General features: G+C 37.3%; 1 protein-coding gene across 6 annotated transcripts in view; it reads right to left on the bottom strand.

The window, feature by feature from the left end:
• The window catches only part of ubr3 (ubiquitin protein ligase E3 component n-recognin 3), a 268,225-nt gene that overhangs the window by 227,176 nt on the left and 17,525 nt on the right, over positions 1–23,524 (bottom strand). For all 6 annotated transcript variants that reach the window (XM_039757590.1, XM_039757589.1, XM_039757591.1 and 3 more), the window contains exons 3-4: positions 16,374–16,526; positions 5,231–5,362 (exon numbers count right to left, since the gene is read on the bottom strand). In XM_039757590.1, the coding sequence (XP_039613524.1) occupies positions 5,231–5,362; positions 16,374–16,526 (285 nt within the window). The remainder of the gene's footprint in view (positions 1–5,230; positions 5,363–16,373; positions 16,527–23,524) is intronic.

Genomic DNA, 23,524 nt, shown 5'->3' with positions numbered 1-23,524 from the left:
AACAACATATGGACACCGTTATTCACAAGATTCGTGGCAAGAAAATATATGTTGTAGTTGATGAAACCACAGATAGTCGAGACCACATAGTTCTCAACATAATGATAGGCGAGTAAACATTTCGCTGTATGGTAATTCTTTTATGTAGGCAGTTCTAATTGTACATGATGTGTTTATTGTGAATCATTTAACCGATTAAATTATATTTAACCGGTATTAACAGTCTTTCCCGTAGAAAAATGTTGTTAGTGAACAGCACTGGTTGTTAACGGGTTCCCTTTTAAAAATTAACGATGTGTCAAACGAAGTACTCTTTTCATCTGCTCGACACACTCTCCTCGCTTGTGAGTACGTTTCCATCTTTATCCTTTATCCCCATAACCTGCTGCAAATCTTTCCCAGCTCAGTCCCTCAGTCTAGCCAATCGATACAGGTCCTTTTCTCCCTCCTTAGAGTCTAACTTCTCATACAACTCGTCATACGCCTTTTCTTTAGCCTTCACCACCTCTCTCTTCACCTTGTGCCTTATCTCCTATATTCAATCACAGAAAAAAGCACAATATTGTTTGCCTGAGTAATGGAGGTACTATTAATAAAAAACATTTAAATGGATTTCTGGATTTTGCCATGGTCTTGAAAAAGTATTGTGAAATTTCACTTCTATTGGTATCAAAAAGAAAAATTGTGGTATCCTGACATTCCTAATAGGAGTATGATGTTGTATTAAGCTCTGACGGCTCTGGAAAATGATTTGTATTTTCTATTTTTGTATATTTTCAGATACAGTTGCACCCATAACTTTACATACCCTGGCAGAATGTAGAAGATGTGTACCATACTTTAAAGAAAAGATGACTAATCAGGAAATATACACTTCATTTACTTTTAATGGAATCAAAATTAAACTATAATGGTACCACAGAATAACACAACCATTAAACAAAACATAGCAATAAGGAAAATAATGAGATGGTCCCTGTTAAAAGGTTTGCATATCCTTAGTTCTTAAAACTGTTTATTGCCCCCTTTAGCATCAATGAATGTATGCAGTCTTTTGTAACAGTTGTGGATGAGGCCCTCGATTTTCTCAGTCAGTAGAGTTACCCATTCTTGGCAAAAAGCCTCCAGGTCCCATAAATTCTTGGTTGGTCTTGCATTAAACGTACGTTTCAGATCTCCCCAAAGTGGCTCAATGATATTCAGGAGACTATGATGGCCACTCTAGCACCTTCACTTTTTTCCTGTTGTAGCTACTGAAGGGTCGACTTGGCCTTATGTTTTGGATCATTGTCATGTTGGAAGATCCAAGTGCGTCCCATGCGCAGCTTCCAGAGTGATGAATTTTCCAGTAACATGCTGCATTTATCTTGCCATCAAATTTCACTATGTTGCCTGGTGCTACAGTAGCTCATACACCCCCAGAACATCAGATATCCACCTCCACGATTCACAGTAGGGACGGTGTACTTTTTCTTATGGGACGTGTTGCGTCCTCTGCAAACATATCGCTTATGTTAGTGACCATAAAGATAAGTTTTGTTCTCATCACTTAAAATGACTTTGTTCAAGAGGTTTTGTGGCTTGCCAAGATGCTGTTTGGCATGTTGTAAGTGGGCTGTTTTGTCACAGTAAAAGAGTTTTCCTTGCAATTTGAGCATGCAGCCAATTTTTTTGCAAATACTTCCTTATTCTGCATCTTGAAACAGCAACACCTCTTATTTGCAGAGAAGCCTGAATTTCAACTGAAGTGGGTTGTGGGTTTATCTTGGCCTCTCTACTGTACAAATGATCCTGGCAGAGTAGGCTGAAATCTTGGTTGATCTACCTGACCATGGCTTGATAACAAAAGAACTCCTAATTTTCACTTTTATTTATCATAGTTTGAACACTACTGACAGGCATTTTAAGATCTCTGGATATCTTTTTATATCCTTTTCCTAATTATAATTCAACAACCTTTTCTCACAGGTCCTTTGACAGTTTTTATGCTTTCCCTATGGCTCGGTATCCAGCAAAGTCAGTGAGGCTCTGCATTAATTTAAATTGACTATTTATACACATACACTGATTACAATGAATGAAGTTGCAGGTGTGGACATTCTCCATTAATTACCCTTAATCTGAACCTGTGTGTGTGTCAAACTGAGTGTATATTATCATCCCCAACAAACAAGGGTATGTAAGCTTATGATGAGGCCCACTTAAATTTAAAAACAGCACACACAATAATGTGATAATAAATTACTTTGTCTGAACACACTCCCTAATTAAAAGGAAAGCCTTCTGCATGATTACTCTTAATTTTCCAAAAAATGGCCAATATTTCACAAATTCTGTCAGGAAATCAATGACAATGACAGGGGCTTTAAATAAGTCTGCCATTTTTCTTACATTCTCCAGTCAGCATTGTGTGTGGTTTACCCTTCAAAAAAATATTTGATACAACAAAATAAAAAAAGACAAAAGGAAAACATCTTGCTCCTTTAATGTACCAGTCCAAAAATTGGAGGGATAATTAACCTGAGTGCCCGTTTTAAATTGGTTATTCATTTAAATGATATATACTTTAAGAATCATCATTTAAAACTGAGTGTAAAACTTTACACACAATCTTTGTAAAGCCAAAATAAAATATTTAGAATAACTAGGAAGAATGAGTATAGATTCCACCCAGATCTCATCAGGGGAAGAAACACTTTGTGAAGTGCAGCACACAAACACATTTAAAAAAATGACCAAACTATTTCCATCTCCTCATCATCACAAAATGCAATTAGTGTTTTGTCATGGGATGTAGTTGAGGCTGTTAGTTAAGGATGAAAACAAATGAAGAGCTGCATCTAAGACAGGTGCACTCTCTTGCTCTTGTCTAACCTCTGAGTATACAAACTACAAGTCCCTGGAGGAATATGACACAATCTTTATATGAACTTATTGGGGTGAGAGCATCAGCTTGCTTGTTTAACCATAGTTGTGATCAAAAATAGTTCTGGGATGACTAAGAGCTGAGTATCAATTCACAATCATCAATACACCAAAAGCAAAATTGCTTAAAGAATGGAGGGAAAAGGCTATCTTAGCCTACTTATATCTTACTGAAACTTGAATTTAAACAATTCAATCTGCTCAGTCATCTAAAAAGAATTTTCAGTGCTTGACAGAATCAGCAAATTAGGGATATTTTGTCTGCTTTTTATAAAAAGAACAATGGCAAAGTTTTAATACTCCTCTACCCTGAACATCTATAATTCTCATCTGTCCTGCACTTGAGTAATTATTCATGACTGTTGTAAGTTGTATAGTGGTGTTCGCATTATGTATCCAATCTTCTGGACTAAGCTTCACAGATTTAGCTAAACCCCTTCTTACCAATCTACAAGAGATTAATGTAATAATTCTTTGCATTTATATAACGCTTTTCTCACTACTCAAAGTGCTCAGCAATTGCAGGTTAAGGGTCTTGCTCAAGGGCCCAACAAAGCAGAGTCCCTTTTGGCATTTACAGGATTCGAACTGGCAACCTTCCGATTACTAGTGCAGATCCCTAGCCAGTAAATGTGACACATTGTTTTATAGTTGTAGAACTAGGAAAATATCAGTAAACTGTTGTTCCTGATAAAATATCCTTCTATATAAAAGCGGTCGGGATTGTCCTTCCGTCCCGTGAGTGGAAAGCGTAGCGGTATTCCGCTTATCACAGACTTACTACTTGCAGCTTGTGGTATGGGCGACATGATGTGAGCAGAGTTCTGGTGCTCCCATCGTTCCCTTGCTTTTGTGCGCGATGTGCTGGAGAAATAGACAAAATTACCGGTATGTCTCTGGAAATAATTAATGTTGATGGAGTACAAATGCCTCACTCCGTAGTAAATATCAGGGGGGTTCAAAAGGGCGACCTCAATATAGAAAAAAAGTTTAAATTTCATCACAAAAATAACAGAAACTACAAGTATTAAAGTAATACCGCTCAAATGCAATATAACCAAATGAATGAGTTTGTATAAAATATCAAATTGATCTACATATTGAATTGCCTTAAGAAGTGGTCAACTTAAAAGTCGGTCGCCTTAAAAGGCGGGTCAGCCTAGTACCTAATAATAACTGAAGAAAGTTAACTATCAAATGCATAATATGATTAAATTGTATTTTAATTAAAACTGTTAATTACCTTTCTTTATTGCAACATCTGATTCAAATTTACTTTGAATAATTTATGGTTCATTTAAAAGTACCCAGGGGGCAATACATAGATATATGTCTGATCATCTTAAATTCACAAGCAGGATGGACACCTTTACCTAAAATAAAGCTTAATAAATATATAGTCAAAATATATTTTGAGTGAAAATATTAAGAATTAATCAGCAAACTATGTAATACTGTGCTGAAATACAAAAAAAAAGCATAATTACATTGCATTACAACATATAAAACAAGCAGGTCAGACTGTAGCAGCTTACTATATTAGTGGCAATAGCAAGGAAAGAACTCTACTGAGTCCTACTGAGTACATACGAACTGGCACTATGAACCGTCATATACAAAAAATAAAATTCACAAGAAACTGCCAATAAGCTCTCACTCACAACTGACTACAGGGTTGCACTAAAATCTAGTGCAGTTATATGATGCTACATAGATGAAGATTAGCAGAAGGAATTACTACAGACAAAACCAAATTCCACGGAGACAACTTCTTTCTCATGCTGTTAGCTGTTTAACTACTGACATGCAGACATGGGGACTTGCTCAAAAAAGGAAGGGTGTGCTCACAATGAAACACAAAACATAGTGGCCACTAAAAAAGCTGTGTACATGACTGACTCCTAAGCATATCAATATGCCCATATTTCCTGAACACAAACACGTCTTAAGGTGGTAATTTACACCTACTAATTTCAAATAACAAAAAGGCCAAAACGAACACCAGACATTCAACACTATAGTCTGATAAAAGTAAATCATGTACCAAAGCTAAAACAAATAATTAAAGTGATTTTCTGGAATTTATTCCTGTTAATATTTTAATCACAAATACATAATGCTGATTTCAATTTTCAAATACATATACTTTACTAGACACAACATATGCTATACACAGTAAATAAAACTGGAAACATTTTTCAGGTCATTAAACAGAACATCCCTCCAGGAATTAGTCACATTTAAAACTACTGAAACATTAATTACTATATTAAATTACTAGAAACAAATAAATGGAATAACTTACCAAGACTACATAGTGCACTAGGTGCAGATGGTTCATGTATGGTTTTATCCTCAGCAGATGCTAATCCAGAACTTTTAAGAGCTGAAAGGTATTTTTCATAATTTTTTGTTGAATTTAGGTTTTCTTCTTGTCCTTTAGAAAAGAAATGGTGTTAATTTCAACATACCTTTTTTAATCTTACATTTTAAATTATGTTTACATTTTTATTAATCTGGTTATTAATCAATTGTGTAACTGGAGTATGCCATGTGACAAAAAAAAATTCATTTCACTGAGACTAGCAATAATATGTATTAAAATACTTATTGTATTTTAAAAATGTATGCAAAAAAAGCGTAGAAATATAGACCAGATTCACTACAATCCTAATCAAAATAAAAAGACCTAAAGGTCAATCTCTTAAGCCACCTCAAGCCCTGGAGTTCATTTGTTCATTCATTTGTTTCCATTATTTTAAAGCCAATTCTGCTGTTATAAAAAATAATGTCAATGATCCCACTGATCCCACTATGTGAGATATCAATGTTTATTTTACCTTTTATGCACAATGTACTTTCCCCAGCATTTTTTCACTTTATCTGATTTAACAGCACACAGCAAAAACTGACATGAAAAGTTTGAAGACTGAAGCGACCACCTATATATTTTTCACAAGCATCTTTCAATAAGTTAAGCCAACTACTACAACTAATGTTGAAACCATGCAATCCCACTGAAATATCTATACTGCATAATGAACACTGCAATCGTACTATACAGTATATCCATTCAATACTGTAGTTGAACTGAATATATTCTGATCTTGAACCAATGCACGACAATGGTTTTATATTGATCACATAAATAGCGCTCGAAACCACCTGTGTTGAAGAGCCCTATTATTCATTCCCTATGAAACTGCTCAATTTTTTTTCTCTTAATTCCACCAAATTCCCAAATATGTGCAAATGAGGTTAACTGGTCTGATGCAGCCAGGATAGGCTCCATGGTCGCTGTATGTACAGGGAAAACAGAGTCTATAAAGTGAATAATTGGATGGTGTCAAAACTGGAACAAAAGGCATCACAAGCAGCATTAGCGCTGTGGATGCATGGAGTGTAGCCATCAGGTGGTACTGCACACAGGGTAGAAGCTGACTGACAGCTTGGATGACGTCACTAGGAAGTAAACTGCTTGCAGGAGCTTATAAGCTGTTCCTGCATGCAGTAGCAGAGGAGACTCTTCTCATGCTCAAAGCGTTAAACCACTGACTGAGAGCGTATCTTTGTTTCCCCAATGTTGTAGGTTCTCAGCTGGTAACTGGCAAGTTCCACATAGTGAATGTCCAGACTATTCAATTAAAACATACATACATACAGAATTAGGTAAATTAAGAATTACACAAGATAATTAGAGAAGACTGCCGCTCAATTTTTCACATTAAATTCAAAGCCAATAGTATACATTTCAAGAGATTTGCTCAAATATGGTAGGCAATTAATATACATTTCCCCATATTTTAGCAATATTTTCCTAATATACTGAATTTTATTTTTTAATCAATACTTTGTATTTAAAAAATTTCATATTACAACAGAATCAAAATTTGGATTTATTTTACTCTTAAAACATTAAAAACTGTAATAATATATTAAAGGGCATCACCTGAAAAAAAAACAGTCAAATAAAATGTACACAGACAAAAAAAGAAGAATATATTCCAGAAAAGCTTGACTCTGTGATGTCTGGGTGTAGCCTTTTTTTTTTTTTTTTGACCATACTGTACGTGCCTCGAGTCAAGGAGGTTGGTTCACTGTTAAATTGCTATAGTTAACCATTTATGTATTCAAGTTTTGAACACACCCAAATATTGCCAATGCATAAATAAGACAAAAGTCTGTTACATTTTATATACAGTAAAAAGGCTCTGAACAAAGATTTACGATGGACTACACATTTAATAAAAGTTTTTTAGTCTTGCTCCATACCAGCTTTGAAATTATGGAGAAATTACTTTTTTATAATAGTTTGTTTCTGTTTGTAGTAAATGTATTGTATTTTGGTGAAAATAAAATTATTCAATAGCAGTAACGGCATACTGCACAATAACGTGCAGTGAATAAACTTGACTTGAGCGTTAATAGTTTTCATTCTCTTTCTCTGTCTCTGTTCAGCATTCGTTTGCTCAGAGGTTGATGTGCTTGCTGCTTCCTGAGCAGCTCTTCTTTTCTCCATCCTAGAGGCCCGCTGCTTTTCTTCTTTCGTCGGCATCTTTTCGCGTTAAAACTGATTAAGTTAGTTTTTGTGTTGCAATTACTTCATATGTTTTCTTTAATTGTTCACTTAACCTGGCACTTAACTCTTCAATCTGCCTCAAAGAATGATTAGCAAAGGTGGTAGGGAATAAGAAAGGTGCCCATACGCATGCGCCTTACGGCCACCCTGTTGCACGCTGCCGAGAGTTGATTCTACAATAAATTAAAATAAAAATAAAAAAGAGAAATAACCTTGGAGGTCAATCATCACGAAAGCGAACAGTAGACGTCACGTAGCATATGTGTACCAAATTTCAGGTCAATAGTTCAAACGGTTTGCAAGCTACAGGTGATTTAAAATCCTCGACAGACAAACGAGCAGCCACTGTAGCGTATTATATAGAAAGATGTGTGATCATCACCCAACATTGATTAGCAAACATGAATTTAAAGGATAAAGTTGGGTAAATTCAGTATCCATACGTTCCATTATAAAAGGCTATTTTTTAAATTTATAAAATATGCTTCATTTTAGAAAGCAGTAACATGTGGCAAATTAAGATATACCATGATTGTGAAGAAATAATTTAATGGCAAAATTATCCTTTAATTGCACACCAATAATAACGAACTAAAACCTTGTTATCTGCTATGTAAAGCACTTCATTTCTATAAAAAAAAAAAAAATTCCTATTGGCTAATCTTATTACTTAGACAACGTTATTTAAAATAAACTTTCAGTGTGAAATACAAAAAAGATTTTGATTCTTCGTAAGTTTTTCAACATTTAGTTCTTAAAATTTTAATGAGATCACACAAAACGACATAAAATGGCAGTTATTCACAGCACATAATGTCAGAACAGTTAGTCTACAAGAGGTGAACAAAAACATAAGTAGATGATTCACTAAGGTTTTTAAATAGGCCAGACATATTTTTCACCACAGATTTCATATTGTTACTAGCAGAATACCCGTGCTTCGCAGCGGAGAAGTAGTGTGTTAAAGAAGTTATGAAAAAGAAAAGGAAACATTTTAAAAATAATGTAACTTGATTGTTAATGTAATTGTTTTGTCATTGATATGAGTGTTGCTGGCATATATATATATATACTAGCAAAATACCCGCGCTTCGCAGCGGAGAAGTAGTGTGTTAAAGAAGCAATGAAAAAGAAAAGGAAACATTTTGAAAATAACGTAACATGATTGTCAATGTAATTGTTTTGTCACTGTTGTGAGTGATGAGTGTTGTTGTCATATATATATATATATATTTACACACACATACATAAACATATATATATATATATATATATATATATATATATATATATATATATATATATATATATATATATATACACATATATATACATATCTATACATATACACATATATATATACATATATATATCTACATATATACACATACATATACACACACACATAAATACATACACACATATATACATACATACACACACAAATACATATATATATACATACATACACACACACACATATATAAACATATATATACATACAAATCTACATATATACACACACAGCTATTTCGTATCAGTGCAATACGCTGCTTGTTAAAACGGATAACTCCCGCTCTTACGTGCAAGTCTGCGTGGATATTATGAACATAATGCATGCACAAGGTTCGAGCCGCATGTAGACGGACTTTTTTTGTTCTTCGAAGTCACCAAAGCGCCGTGCAAACTCAGTGCGCTCAGTTTATCAGCAAAGTGCGTATTTGGGAACACCGTAGTGACGACTTGGTTCAACATTACTTGGCAACAGGGAAAGTGAGGCAAGGTGCACTGGTGCATTTGTGTCTCCCATAAAAGCAGCTTCACTTGAAATCACTTTGTGATTGTGCACGGGTTAAAACGTCCGCTGAAGTGTCAGATTCTTATTTAATTATGCTGCTTTCTGTATCTTCTGCATTGCATTCAGGTTAACCTCATGTTTTGTCTCATAGTGCCGTCTTAGATTAAATTCTGTAATTACAGCCACATTAGCTCCACAAATGAGACACACGGGTTTAGTAAACATATACTCAGCCTCCCATCGGTTTTTAAAGGCTCTATTTTCAGAATCAACTTTTCTCTTCAGCATCGTGTGAGCTAGCTTCGCAATAACTTGATTAACTCGGTAAGTGTTCGGCAAGGCAGCTGAAGCGCTGCATTATGGGATCTGTAGTTTATTGTGTTACCAGCGCTTCATATACCCGGGCTTTAATAACAATAATACAGTATATAAAATGATCTCGCGGGCCGGATATAATTACACGCCGGGCGGATGTGGCCCGCGCCCTTGAGTTTGACACATATGGACTAAATAGAACTTGAAAAGATATATTTTTCAAATGTGATCGCGCAATTCAGATAAGAGTTGACGCGCACTACAGCCTGCATGCCTCAATGAGTCATCCTCCCCTCGCTCTTACTTTTTTACCGTTCATCTAATGAATACACTGAGTATGGCTTTACCAAAACAATCACTGATGACGAATAAAGTATCCATTATTCGAGTATGTAGATCGGGATATATATATACATATATATATACCCGCGTATCGCAGCGGAGAAGTAGTGTGTTAAAAAAGCTAGAAAAAGAAAAGGGAACATTTTAAAAATAACGTAACATGACTGTCAATATACAGTATTTGTTTTGTGAGTGTTACTGAGTGTTGCTGTCCACATCTTCATTTCACTCTGATTTTAGGGTGTCTACACAATTGAGCCCTCTGTAGGCAGAAAACTTTTATTTCCATTAAAAGACTTGGCATCCTTTTGTTCCAAAGACATTGCCCTATCGTTATTTGTATAGATATACAACTTCATATTGAGATCTGATGTATCTAATGTGTTTCTTTAAAGTGTTCCTTTAATTTTTGTGAGCAGTATATATACACATATATACACATATATACACATATACACATATATATATATATATATATATATATATATATATACACATATACATATACATATACATATACATATACATACACACACACATCTACATACATACATACATATGTACATATATACACACACACATATATACTATGGGGTGCCAAACAGGAAAATACATTGATTTTATGAATATATAAAGTCGGCGTCAGAATATATAAAGTCAAAATTTTTATATATATAAGTCATTCCCGAATATATAAAGTCAAAACTTGAATATATAAAGTCTGTGTCGGTATACATAAAGTCAAAACTTTTTTCTGAATATATAAAGTCATCGCTGGAATATATAAAGTCAAAACCTGAATATATAAAGTCAGCGTCGGAATATATAAAGTCAGTGCTGGAACATGTTCTATTTACTCGCCAGAAATATCTTTGTTAGGAATGGAAGTTGAATTTAGTCTTTAAATTTCTATGGTAAAGAAAAAGTTATGCAATGATGACTAAATTTAACTATATATAGTCAAAATTTTTATGTATAAAGTCATTCCCGAATATATAAAGTCAAAACTTGATTGTATAAAGTCACTGTCGGAATATATAAAGTCAAAACCTGAATATATAAAGTCAGCGTCGGAATTTATAAAATCATTCCTGATTATATAAAGTCAACATCGGAGTATATAAACTCACTCCTGAATATATAAAGTGAAAGTCAAAATCTATTGATTGAAACGACTCTGAACTGAACTAAGGTAACAAAAACGTATTCAGAAAAATAAAAAAAACACTGTTCGGTTAATGTTTTGAAAATGATGCATGTGCCCTGCCCAAGATTGGTTCCTGCCTTGCGCCCAGTGTTGGCTTTGATTGGCTCCAGCAGACCCCCCGTGACCCTGTGGTCGGATTCAACGGGTTGGGAAAAGGATGGATACTCCAGCGCTGACTTTGTATATTCCGACGCTGACTTTATATATTCAGAAATATTCCAATGCCGTCTTTATATACTCAGGTTTTGACTTTATATATTTGGGAATGACTTTATATATTCAAGTTTTGACTTTATATATACCGACAGTGACTTTATATATAAAAATTTTGACTTTATATAGTTAAATTTAGTCATCATTGCATAACTTTTTCTTTACCATAGAAATTTAAAGACTAAATTCAACTTCCATTTCTAACAAAGATATTTCTGGCGACTAAATAGAACCCACTTATATCCAAATTCGAGCTATTGAGCTGTCGCCTGCCTGCCTGAATAAGTCACCCTCGCATCGCTCTTACTTTTTTACCGTTCATTTAATCATGGCTAGTGGTGGAAAAATTATAAAATGGAAGGAGGATTACACTGAGTATGGCTTTACCAAAACAATTATTGATGGCGAATCGATTATTCATAAAGCTTGAATTGGTGATCTGTTTTTCTGTGTTAACCTCATATTTTGTCATACTTCTTCTCAAACCAAGGGGGTGCGAGGGTAAAATGAATCAGGAAGCTGATCAATGTAATCGTGTACCAGGAAATCATGTATTGACAGAAGTTCCCCTTTGTTTGTAATGCAAAGTATGATTAAATGCGTGATTTTTTAACGCGTTATGGAGCACATGCACCCTCAATCTTCTCAGCTGTGCTCGTGCTAAGAAAAGGAAACATTTTAAAAATTACACGATTGTCAATGTAACCTTTTGTAAGTAGTGCCTGGAGGATTCAGTGTGGAGAAACTGTAGAGACAGCGTGTGTATTAACTTGTGGATTTTTCTGTGAGTATTTGGTGACAGCGTCACAAAGTCGCTTCCGTAACACTGTGTGCGTTAGCTGCGGAGCTCAGCTCAGAGCAAAATGAGGTGAATGGGAGGGGAGATGATGACGTGACTCCCCCACCCGCCTTAACTGTCAATCCCCCACAAAGACAGTCTCTCGGAATTTGCATAAGCACAGCCCTTCACCTGCAATTTTAACTTAGTTACAAAGTGATCAAAACTCTCGTTTATATCCTGTGTCCTCTCATTAAACTTGTATCCCGCATTACCCGTGGGCATGACAAACGCCAGCGGCAGCCTGTCTATGAACTTAATTTAAACTTTAGGTTTACACCGTGCTTTGTTTCCGAAGTAGCAGCACTCATGAATATGGTTGTATATGTCACTCGCTCGCTTCTTATTGTTTCGCTGCCTTCTCAATTATATAATGCAAGTTTTCTTCAGCACTTTTTGGAGCTCTTCCTGGTTTTCTAAGTACTGCGTTGACAGTCAGTTCATGTGATTACGTGGGAGGCGTGATGATGTCACACGAAACTCCGCCCCCCACGGCTTTCGAGCTCAACTCCATTACAGTAAATTGAGAAAAATAGCTTCCAGTTATGACCATTACGCGTAGAATTTCGAAATGAAACCTGCCCAACTTTTGTAAGGAAGCTGTAAGGAATGAGCCTGCCAAATTTCAGCCTTCTACCTACACGGGAACTTGGAGAATTAGTGATGAGTCAATGAGTGAGTGCTTTGTCTTTTATTAGTATAGATGAGTGACTGTGGACAGTAGCCCTACACCACAAGGGCTTGGCTCCCCTGCCCTAAATCAAACTTCTCATTTGTAGTCCGATTCTGAAATTTAAAAGAAAGCAAACAAACAGAAAATCACTTAAAAATTATGTTTGAATTTAATTATGCCAATTAGCACTTAGAACCTAAGTCTTAAACTGCAGCCAAAAACACAGCAATTTCCTATGAGCAGACAGAATCAAGTTGTGACATAGTCTCAGACCTAAAGTTCAGACTGTTTGAAATAAATAGCATGGATATAACACTAAACACACTGGCATGGTTACTTCTAAAAGTAATATCAACTACTGCAATAAAACAAAACTACTGAGGCACAACTGAACTCAGTTATTAGATTAGAATAACCAATGTTATTAGATTAGAAATTAGATTTCATAAAACCTTAAAAGGTCACAAGCAAACATCTCTGCACAATCAGACACTTAAAACAATGGAAGTAAACCACTATTTTAAAATTAATCATATACAATTAATACACTTAAAACAGGAAGCTCTTTCCTGCCTTGTGTCCAGGGTTACTGGAATGGGCTCCAGTCCAACACAAACTTCAACTGCTGTAGTTTGAGCAGGTCAAATTATGTGACATTACAAAAAATATGTGCAACTCTTAAGTCATAAGGTCATAAGTTATATTCTTTAGGGCACATGTGTTGCCCAATATCAAGACCTTTATAGAAACCACAAAATAAAAGCACACAACAAACTATCCTCTGGTTTCATCACAATTATTTAATAAAATTATCATTATTTGCCTTTGCTGGAGAGCAGGTTTTGCTGATGCAACTTATGAGACTCATTAAAGGCATTTCAAATAACCCTCAGTGATAACTTAATTTTCCCTTAACATTTAACATTATGAAATAGTTACACAATATTAATAATTTTATATCAGCTGCAGATTTTTAAAGCTATTTGGATTTTGAACAATTATTTCATTTCATTCTGAATACTTATTTTCATGGATGCTATTGTTCTACAGTATATTTCATGAAAACGGAATTATCCGGATTCTCCAGACTATCCTGAATTCTTTGAAAGCTTCCAATTTATCCTAAAACTTAAAACTTCAGTAAGAGTGCTTGTAAACTGCAAGCAGTTACAATGCATCCGGAAAGTATTCACAGCGCATCTCTTTTTCCACATTTTGTTATGTTACAGCCTTATTCCAAAATGGATTAAATTCATTTTTTTCCTCAAAATTCTACACACAACACCCCATAATGACAATGTGAAAAAAGTTTACTTGATATTTTTGCAAATTTATTAAAAATAAAAAAATTGAAAAAGCACATGTACATAAGTATTCACAGCCTTTGCCATGAAGCTCCAAATTGAGCTCAGGTGCATCCTGTTTCCCTGATCATTCTTGAGATGTTTCTGCAGCTTAATTGGAGTCCACCTGTGATAAATTCAGTTGATTGGACATGATTTGGAAAGGCACACACCTGTCTATAGAAGGTCCCACAGTTGACAGTTCATGTCAGAGCACAAACCAAGCATGAAGTCAAAGGAATTGTCTGTAGACCTCCGAGACAGGATTGTCTCGAGGCACAAATCGGGGGAAGGTTACAGAAAAATGTCTGCTGCTTTAACGGTCCCAATGAGCACAGTGGCCTCCATCATCCGTAAATGGAAGAAGTTCGAAACCACCAGGACTCTTCCTAGAGCTGGCCAGGCATCTAAACTGAGCGATCGGAGGAGAAGGGCCTTAGTCAGGGTGGTGACCAAGAACCCGATGGTCACTCTGTCAGAGCTCCAGAGGTCCTCTGTGGAGAGAGGAGAACCTTCCAGAAGGACAACCATCTCTGCAGCAATCCACCAATCAGGCCTGTATGGTAGAGTGGCCAGACAGAAGCCACTCCTTATTAAAAGGCACATGGCAGCCCACCTGGAGTTTGCCAAAAGTCACCTGAAGGACTCTCAGACCATGAGAAACAAAATTCTCTGGTCTGATGAGACAAAGATTGAACTCTTTGGTGTGAATGCCAGGCGTCATGTTTGGAGGAAACCAGGCACCGCTCATCATCAGGCCAATACCATCCCTACAGTGAAGCATGGTGGTGGCAGCATCATGCTGTGGGATGTTTTTCAGCGGCAGGAACTGGGAGACTAGTCAGGATAAAGGGAAAGATGACTGCAGCAACGTACAGAGACATCCTGGATGAAAACCTGCTCCAGAGCGCTCTTGACCTCAGACTGGGGCGACGGTTCATCTTTTAGCAGGACAACGACCCTAAGCACACAGCCAAGATATCAAAGGAGTGGCTTCAGGACAACTCTGTGAATGTCCTTGAGTGGCCCAGCCAGAGCCCAGACTTGAGTCCGATTGAACATCTCTGGAGAGATCTTAAAATGGCTGTGCACTGACGCTTCCCATCCAACCTGATGGAGCTTGAGAAGTGCTGCAAAGAGGAATGGGCAAAACTGTCCAAGGCTAGGTGTGCCAAGCTTGTGGCATCATATTCAAAAAGACTTGAGGCTGTAATTGCTGCCAAAGGTGCATCGACAAAGTATTGAGCACACTTATGTACATGTGATTTCTTAGTTTTTTTTTATTTTTAATAAATTTGCAAAAACTTCAAGTACACTTTTTTCACATTGTCATTATGGGGTGTTGTGTGTAGAATTCTGAGGAAAAAAATGAATTTAATCCATTTTGGAATAAGGCTGTAACATAAAATGTGGAAAAAGTGATGCGTTGTGAATACTTTCCGAATGCATTGTAAATTGGTGGCTGGTGCAAAAAACATCTTCTGACAGTGGCAACTACAAGCAACTCAGATCAATTCTATAGGTGTCCTCGTCATCTCACAGCTACACTAATGAAAGACTATTTTAAAGAATGCAAAGCAAAATAATAGCAAGTACATTTAAGAAACCTAATTTGCCCCTCCTGGTAAAACAAACAATTATCCAAATAATTTCAATTTATACTCTTAAAAATAAACACTGTCTACAGGTGCAGAGCATTTACACACCAGTATAAAACTTTTTAAAATAACAGGTGAGACATGGCCCATTGCCAAATGCATGGAAACCAATAACTCTAAAGTGAATGGGGCAAAATGGGTGAAAGTTAAAGCTTTTTTGACCTAAGCCAACCAGCTGCACTCCCCCTTCCTTGACATTCAGAAACATCTGCAAATTGTACTAAAAGTGAAACAAACTAGGGCTGGGTATTTCTGGATTGGCAAAAATAAATACAAAAACCACAATATAACAGGTTCAAAAACTGAGGTGGCCAATTACATGTAGGTAGTGGAACATATAGTAAATAACCATATGGAGCCCTTGATAATGATTGGAAAATTGTTTTGTATTATTCAGAGTTGATGGATGTTATGCTTGTATAAAATCTGACTTTCCACTTATTTTGCTTTCAAAATTTCCCTTGCATGAAAAGCATACTCACCCACGCTCAGTTCCGAGTATGTCTGTTGGTTTGTTAAGACCTTGGTCAGCACTGTGCGCATTGCTCCACCCATCTTAGTTAATTCTTCCAAAAAGGAAATTTGTGGTTCAAGCTGCTGAAGAACCTTCTGAAGATCCCTGTCTGATAATGGATCTAGAAAAATAAATGAGCAAAGGATTACATATATAATGTGTTGCAAAAGTCATCAGATATTTTAAAGAAATTTCAATTGTTGCTAGATTATAAAATTTTATTTTATTTTTCTACTGTATATATTTGAATTGAGAACAGTCATGCTCAAGCATAAATTTTAAAAACAAATGTAGTTTTTTTTTGGTAGCATTTTAAACTCTAAAATTGAAATAATGACATATTCATAAGTATTCAGACCATTATGCTCTGGTCAATCCAATTGTCCTAACCACTTTTCCATTGCACTGTCTGCCTATGGACTATTGATGTTACAGTCACATTTTCTGTGTAAAAACCACCAATCTGAATGGGAATCAATTAGTCACACAGTAATTCTTGTTGAAAGGTGATAAAAATAAAAAAAAAAAAAAAACCTTATATAGTACATTACAGGCAAAGTGGCAAATATGTATAAATAAGAAAGGGGTTGTAAAATCATATCAAAATGTTTAAAATGTCCAAAATGAAAACTTACATCCATTACAACTTGGGAAGCTAATGATTGACCACCAATCATCTTGACAGGCATACAGAGTACAGAAAATAGAGTAATGGTGCACTAAGCAATTAGATTAGGAGCTCTGCAAAATACTGGCATTTACTATGGTGGAAAGAAAGTCACCATTAGAATAAAGTTCTGAAGCTGAAATTTGCCACAAAAGTCTCCCAGTTAACTTCTGAGAAAAACAAATCTTGTGGTCAAAAGAGGTCAAGACTAAGTCAATGCACCATGCGGTGTGAATCTAAATTTCTTATCGTAAAAGTATAGTAGTGTCAACATCAAGCTGTGGGAATGATTTATCATCATCCAGTGACTTTGTAACAAACGAAGAGGAGAAAAGAAAAAAAAACAAAAAAAAAAACAGATGGAGCACAATCCTGTTTCCCAGGTCACTGGAGGCTAGTGTGGCACTCCCCAAGTTACACTTTATGGTATGGAGAGTTTGCAGGGAATTCTGGTACCTCTAGAGAGAAGTCCTCAGGTGCACCAACAGGTCACTCAATTAAGGCCAAGTAACATGGGAGTACTTACAAAGGGTTACCCAGAAGTGTTCCTGGCCCTGGACTTAAAAGCCTGTTTCTAGTAGCTCACTAGCAAACTTGAAGTTTGGAAGTAGCTGGTGACAAGGACTAGACAGGTGCGAAGAAAATGTTTTGTGTTGTGATTAAAGGAAGGTTCCATTATGGGTAACTAGACCAACAATCATCTGGATGTTCAGAAGGATTAGAAGTTCTAGATTTTATTGCTTTACTACTCTGTGTATTATTATGTTTTCCTGCCCTTATAATTGTGTGTAAATTTGTTTGGCCAAAAAAAAAAAAAAAAAAATTATTACTTTTGCTTCTCTTCAGGAATGGCTCTCGAGTGCCTCCTAATATCAACACAGGCTAGCAATCTTAAGCATAATCAACGGTGTCAAGTGCCGAGAATCAAGACAAAATGTTCTTGAATGGCCCAGCTAAAGTCCTTGCCCTCAAACCACAGAAAAGGTGTAGAACCATTTTTAAATGACAGTCAGTTTCTGCTGTCTTTGATATGTGAAAAAGCAGATGTGCTAAAAGAAGCAGGTCCCCTCTTATCAGCATGCATAGTTAGCAGACAACCATGACAGTAAGTTTTTTAGTGCTAAAAAATGAGAATCAATTAAATATCTGCTAACAAATCAGTTATTTAAAAAAAGATCCTTCTTAAACTTTTAATATTCATTTGTATAGGTGTGAATTAATCTCCTAAGTAAAGGTAGTGAGAGATGAGTGAATATTAAAGAAAAATAAACTGCATGATAGAGGGTGAGCCAAAAAGAAGTACAGTACCATATTTCAAACGTTTATTCGACAAAAACGCTACAAGATAAAATAAATTTCATTACAACACAAGAAAGGGTGTGCAAAATAGATTTTTTTCACTGTGTTTTAAAAAAGGTCTTCGAGGTGGTGGCCATCATTAGTGATACACTCTTCGAGACGATTTCTGAATGCTCGCATGACTCGTTCACCCATTTCAAGGGGAATAGTGGCGATTTCGTGGTAAATAGCATTCTTGAGGGCTTCAAGGTTTTAAGGTCGGTGTGTGTATACATTCAACTTGAAATAGCCCCAGAAGAAGAAATCGTACAGATCAAGATCAGGCGAACGTGAAGGCCACCCAACATCGCCACACAGGGAGATCAGCTTCCCTGGAAACATCTGCAAAACTTGCATGGATCTCGACTCTGTATGAGCTGTTGCTCCATCCTGTTGAAACCAGGCATCCACCATATTTCTTCCAGTTGGGGCCACAAAACGTTCTCTAGCATTTCAATGTAATGTTCTGAAGTGACAGTGATCGTTGCTCCCTCCTCCTCAAAAAAATAAAGGCCTACAATGCCAAATTCTGCAACAGAGCACCAAACTGAAACACGCTCACTGTCCAGGGTTCTCTGATGAAGTTCACGAGGGTTGATTTCAGTCTAATAACGAAAGATTTGGTTATTTACACAACCATTGCAATGGAAATGTGCCTCATCGTTGCACATGACAATGGCATCTCGATGAATGGTTTGCAGAATGTTCACGCACAACTCTCTACAGCTCTCCCAGTCTTCCTGCACTACTATCATTTTGTATGGATGGAAATGAAGGTCCTCATGAAAAATCCTCCTCAAAGACGTGTTGGAAATGCCTAAGGCAGAAGCAGGTTTGCGTGCTGAACATCTAGGGCAGAGGTGGCGAACTCCAGGCCTGGAGTACCACAGTGGCTACAGGTTTTCAGTTTATCCCTTTTCCTAATCAGTGACCAGTTTCCACTGCTAATTAACTTTTTACTTATTTACTATTTCACTTTAATAGCCCTGTTTAAAGAGTTCAGTCCTCTGAATTGATTCCTTTCTTTATTAAATGATAGCCAAGCAGAAATGAGATAACTGATGACCAGCTAAACTGGGGCTTCAAGCTCCAACCAATTTCACGCCAATCACTTTCTTAATGAGAAGCCAATTCCTTCTGTTAATTAAACCCACTATTTAATTCCATGGCTTGTTGCTGCTCTCATTCTGCCGTAGCACACATTTCAAAAACTGTTGTTTACCTGTTCTTTCTAAGTGCACTGTCAAAATGTTTTGGTGACCTGAGAGATCAACCTTACCAAGACCATCACCTCTCTTTAATTTCAGATATTGTGTATTGGGCACAGGGGAGTTGGTCATGTGGTGGCTTGTTTTATGTCTCATTATTGTTTGGCTGCTACTTAAAGAAAAAGAAAGAACAATGGGGCCTGAGTCAAGTTAATGAAAAGAAGTAATCAGCAGCAAAAACTGGTCACTAATTAAGAAGATGGAAAGAATGAAAACCTGCAGCCACTGCGGCACTCTAGGCATGAAGTTCACCAGCCCTGGTCTAGGGGACTGCAAAATTGATGGCCTTACAACTTGGATGTTTTCAGGCATTCATACAGTCTGAGGATGGCCTGGAGATTTTCTGTTCAATGTGGTACCCATCTGTCTAAATTTAGCCATCCACTGAAGAATTGTTTTCCGATTTGGGACGTCACCATTAGGAGGAATGATGAAGTGCATTCGGAAAGCATGTTGCATAGCGATGGTGGATTCGTTGTTACTGACGAAAGCTTCGAAAGCAAAAGCACGGTGCGCACTAGACCAAGACATGCTGCCAACTGAAAACAACAAGGGATCACCTATCAAAGGACCCCCACCCCAACCCACTTGGCTGCCTCTACCTCATGCAATGACCTTGAGAAATGTGGTACTTCATTTTGGCTCTCCCTGTAATAACCATTTTAAGCTGGACTGCAAGACCTCTTTGAAGAGAAAGGTTTTGGATTGGAGAAGAGGTCAGGCTAAGTTCTGTTTCAAAGTAGTACAGTTGCTGCAGCATATATCTCCCTTTCGCATCCATCCACCCATACATTTTATAACTCATTTATCTAGTTCAGGGTCATAACATAGCAGTCCCATTTCCAGCAGTAATGTACACAACGCAGAAACCGATCGTGGACAGAGAATCACTCCATTGCACACTACGCTCAAACACAACAGACCCATTTATCCATCCATCTTCTAACCCGCTGAATCCGAAGACAGGGTCACGGGGGTCTGCTGGAGCCAATCCCAGCCAACACAGGGCACAAGGCAGGAACCAATCCTGGGCAGGGTGCCAACCCACCGAAGGACACACACAAACACACCCACACACCAAGCACACACTAGGGCCAATTTAGAATCGCCAATCCACCTAACCCGCATGTCTTTGGATTGTGGGAGGAAACCGAGCGCCCGGAGGAAACCCACGCAGACACGGGAGAACATGCAAACTCCACGCAGGGAGGACCCGGGAAGCGAACCCGGGTCTCCTAACTGCGAGGCAGCAGCGCTAACACTGCGCCACCGTGCTGACCCCCAGACCCATTTAGTCTCATTTTAAATTAAAACATTTGCAATAAACAAACACATATACACGGACACTAAGGTACAATTGTTAGTAATTCTGCATCACAGTATTAAGAGACTTGATTGAAATTCCATCTCTAATGTCTGAAGAATCAGTGTTCCATTCTGTGTGGGATTCATCACTGGGAATTTCACATCCTAAAGAAATGTAGTTAATGGTTGCCCAGGAACTTCATACTTAACTGGTATGACAGAATGTGAAAATGTAGGTGAATGCACCTTGCAATAGACAGATATCTTGTCTGTGAGTTTTATTTTTTTTCTTGCCTTACTTCCAGTGCTGTGAGCAAAGACTATTTTTCAGCTACCCTGGAACTGTATAAGTAGGTTCAGTAAATGGATAGATCACTGAATGGGAACTGCATACACAGTATATGCCACTGTAACAAACTCTAAAGGGCTTATACTCATTCAACGATTCTATGTCTGTCAGCACAAAAGCCATATAGTACTACTGTGTAATAATAATGAGTGAAAATATTCTCCAATATCAAGGACAGAATTAAACAACTCTGATATTTTCAGTACAAGGTTCCTTGTACAAATGTGAGACTTTACCAGTAAAACATTCCCTGGTCATTACTTAAGCAGAGTTTGCAAGTCTTCCCTATGTTGGAATTGGTTTTCCTCCAGATACTCATTTTGCTCCAGCAATCTGAGAGACACGTTAGGTTAACTGGTATTTCCATGCCAATCTAGACATGAATATATATTTCAGTAGAACCCAACATGGACTGGTAACCTCTCCCGGGATACTTCCTGCAACACAGGCTCCAGTCCGCAAAAAATCCAGTATAACAGAATTGAATGATTACAGGCCTGTCGCTTTGACATCTATAGTCATGAAGACCTTTAAGAGACTAGTGTTAGCTCACTTGCAGGACATCAAAGCTCCCTTGTTGGACCCCCTTCAGTTTGCTAACCAAGAGAACAGGTCAGTGGATGATGCAGTCAAGGTAAGTCTGTACTACATCCTGCAACAGCTTGACATCCCAGGGACATATGCAAGAATTCTGTTTGTGGACTTCAGCCCTGCTTTCAACACAACAAAACCTCCTCCACTCAAAACTCACCCAGCTTTCCATCCCTGCCTCCACTTGTCAATGGATCACCAATTTCCTGACCAATAGGAAACAGCAGGTGAAACTGGGGAAACTCGCATCTACCTATCATACGATTAACATGGGAGCCCCCAAGGGATGTGTGCTCTCCCTACTGCTCTTCTCCGTCTACACTAATGACTACACCTCTAACAAATATGTGGACAACACAACTATCATTGGGCTCATCAGGAATGGTGATGAGTCTGCATACAGTTTGGAGGCTGAGTAGCTGGCCTTTTGGCGTAGTCGTAACAATCTGGAGCTAAATACTTCCAAAACTGTGGAGATAACAGTGGATTTTAGGACAGGTTCCACAATATTATCCCCATCTCCATATGTAATACTGCTGTGAAACTTGTGGAATCCTACACATTTCTGGGACGGGAGACCAATGCAGGATCCATCATAAAATGGGCACAACAGTGAATGTACTTCCTGTGACAGCTGAGGAAGATTCAAACTTCCACAGGAGCTGCTGATTCAGTCTGTTCTCAGCTCACCCATAACAGTGTGGTTTGGATCAGTGGCTAAACATGACAAAAGCTGGCTATATCGAATAATCAGGTCTGCTGAAAATAACATTGGTGCCAGTCTGCCCACCTTGCAGGAACCTCTATTATTCCAGAGTCATGAAACGGGCTAGGAAAATCATTACTGACCCCTCACACAATGGCCACAATCTTTCTGAACTTCTTCCATTGTCCAAATGCTATAGATTAATATATGCCAAAACAAATAGATATAACAACAGGTTTTTTCCCCACAGGCCATCAAGTTCACAAATGGTTAATTTCATCCCCCCAGGCTTCCCAGGCTCTTGCAATACTGATCACATATTCTTAATACTTTTTGGGTTTTTTTTGAGCGTTTATTTCAGCATTTCTTGCACTCTGCAGAAATTTGATCACAAAGAACATGTTTCTAGCATTTTAAAACATTGTTAAAACGCATCAAGTTTCATTTAGACCCAATGATTTGTTTTCATATCATCACATCCAAGGACTCAAATCCTGACATTTGTCACTCCAAAGTGGTCAAATCATGCTCAGGGATTCTTAAGTCAAAATGTATACTCCAAAATGGTACTTCCATATACCTACCTACAGGATATGCAGGGAAACTAATAAAAGTAATAAATGAACTTGAAACACAGGTACACAATTCCATTTATTGTAAACCCCGCCCCTTAATCCAGTTCTGAATTAACCCAACATATATATGCTTAGGCATGTGGAAGGGAAATAAAAAAATAACAGTACTCATGAAACTCCACACAGACAACAGGGAGAACTTGCAAGTACCACACAAACTTGGCTGGGCCAGAATTTGACCCAAGGACTAAAAGTTCATGAGGGAGCATTGATATTAACTGCCCTACAGTGGGCACATCAATGTGAAATAAAAAAATATT

Source organism: Polypterus senegalus, chromosome 6 (genome assembly GCF_016835505.1).
Source record: "Polypterus senegalus isolate Bchr_013 chromosome 6, ASM1683550v1, whole genome shotgun sequence".
NCBI classification, from domain to species: Eukaryota; Metazoa; Chordata; class Cladistia; order Polypteriformes; family Polypteridae; genus Polypterus; species Polypterus senegalus.
This window is presented reverse-complemented; position numbering and strand designations above follow the sequence as displayed.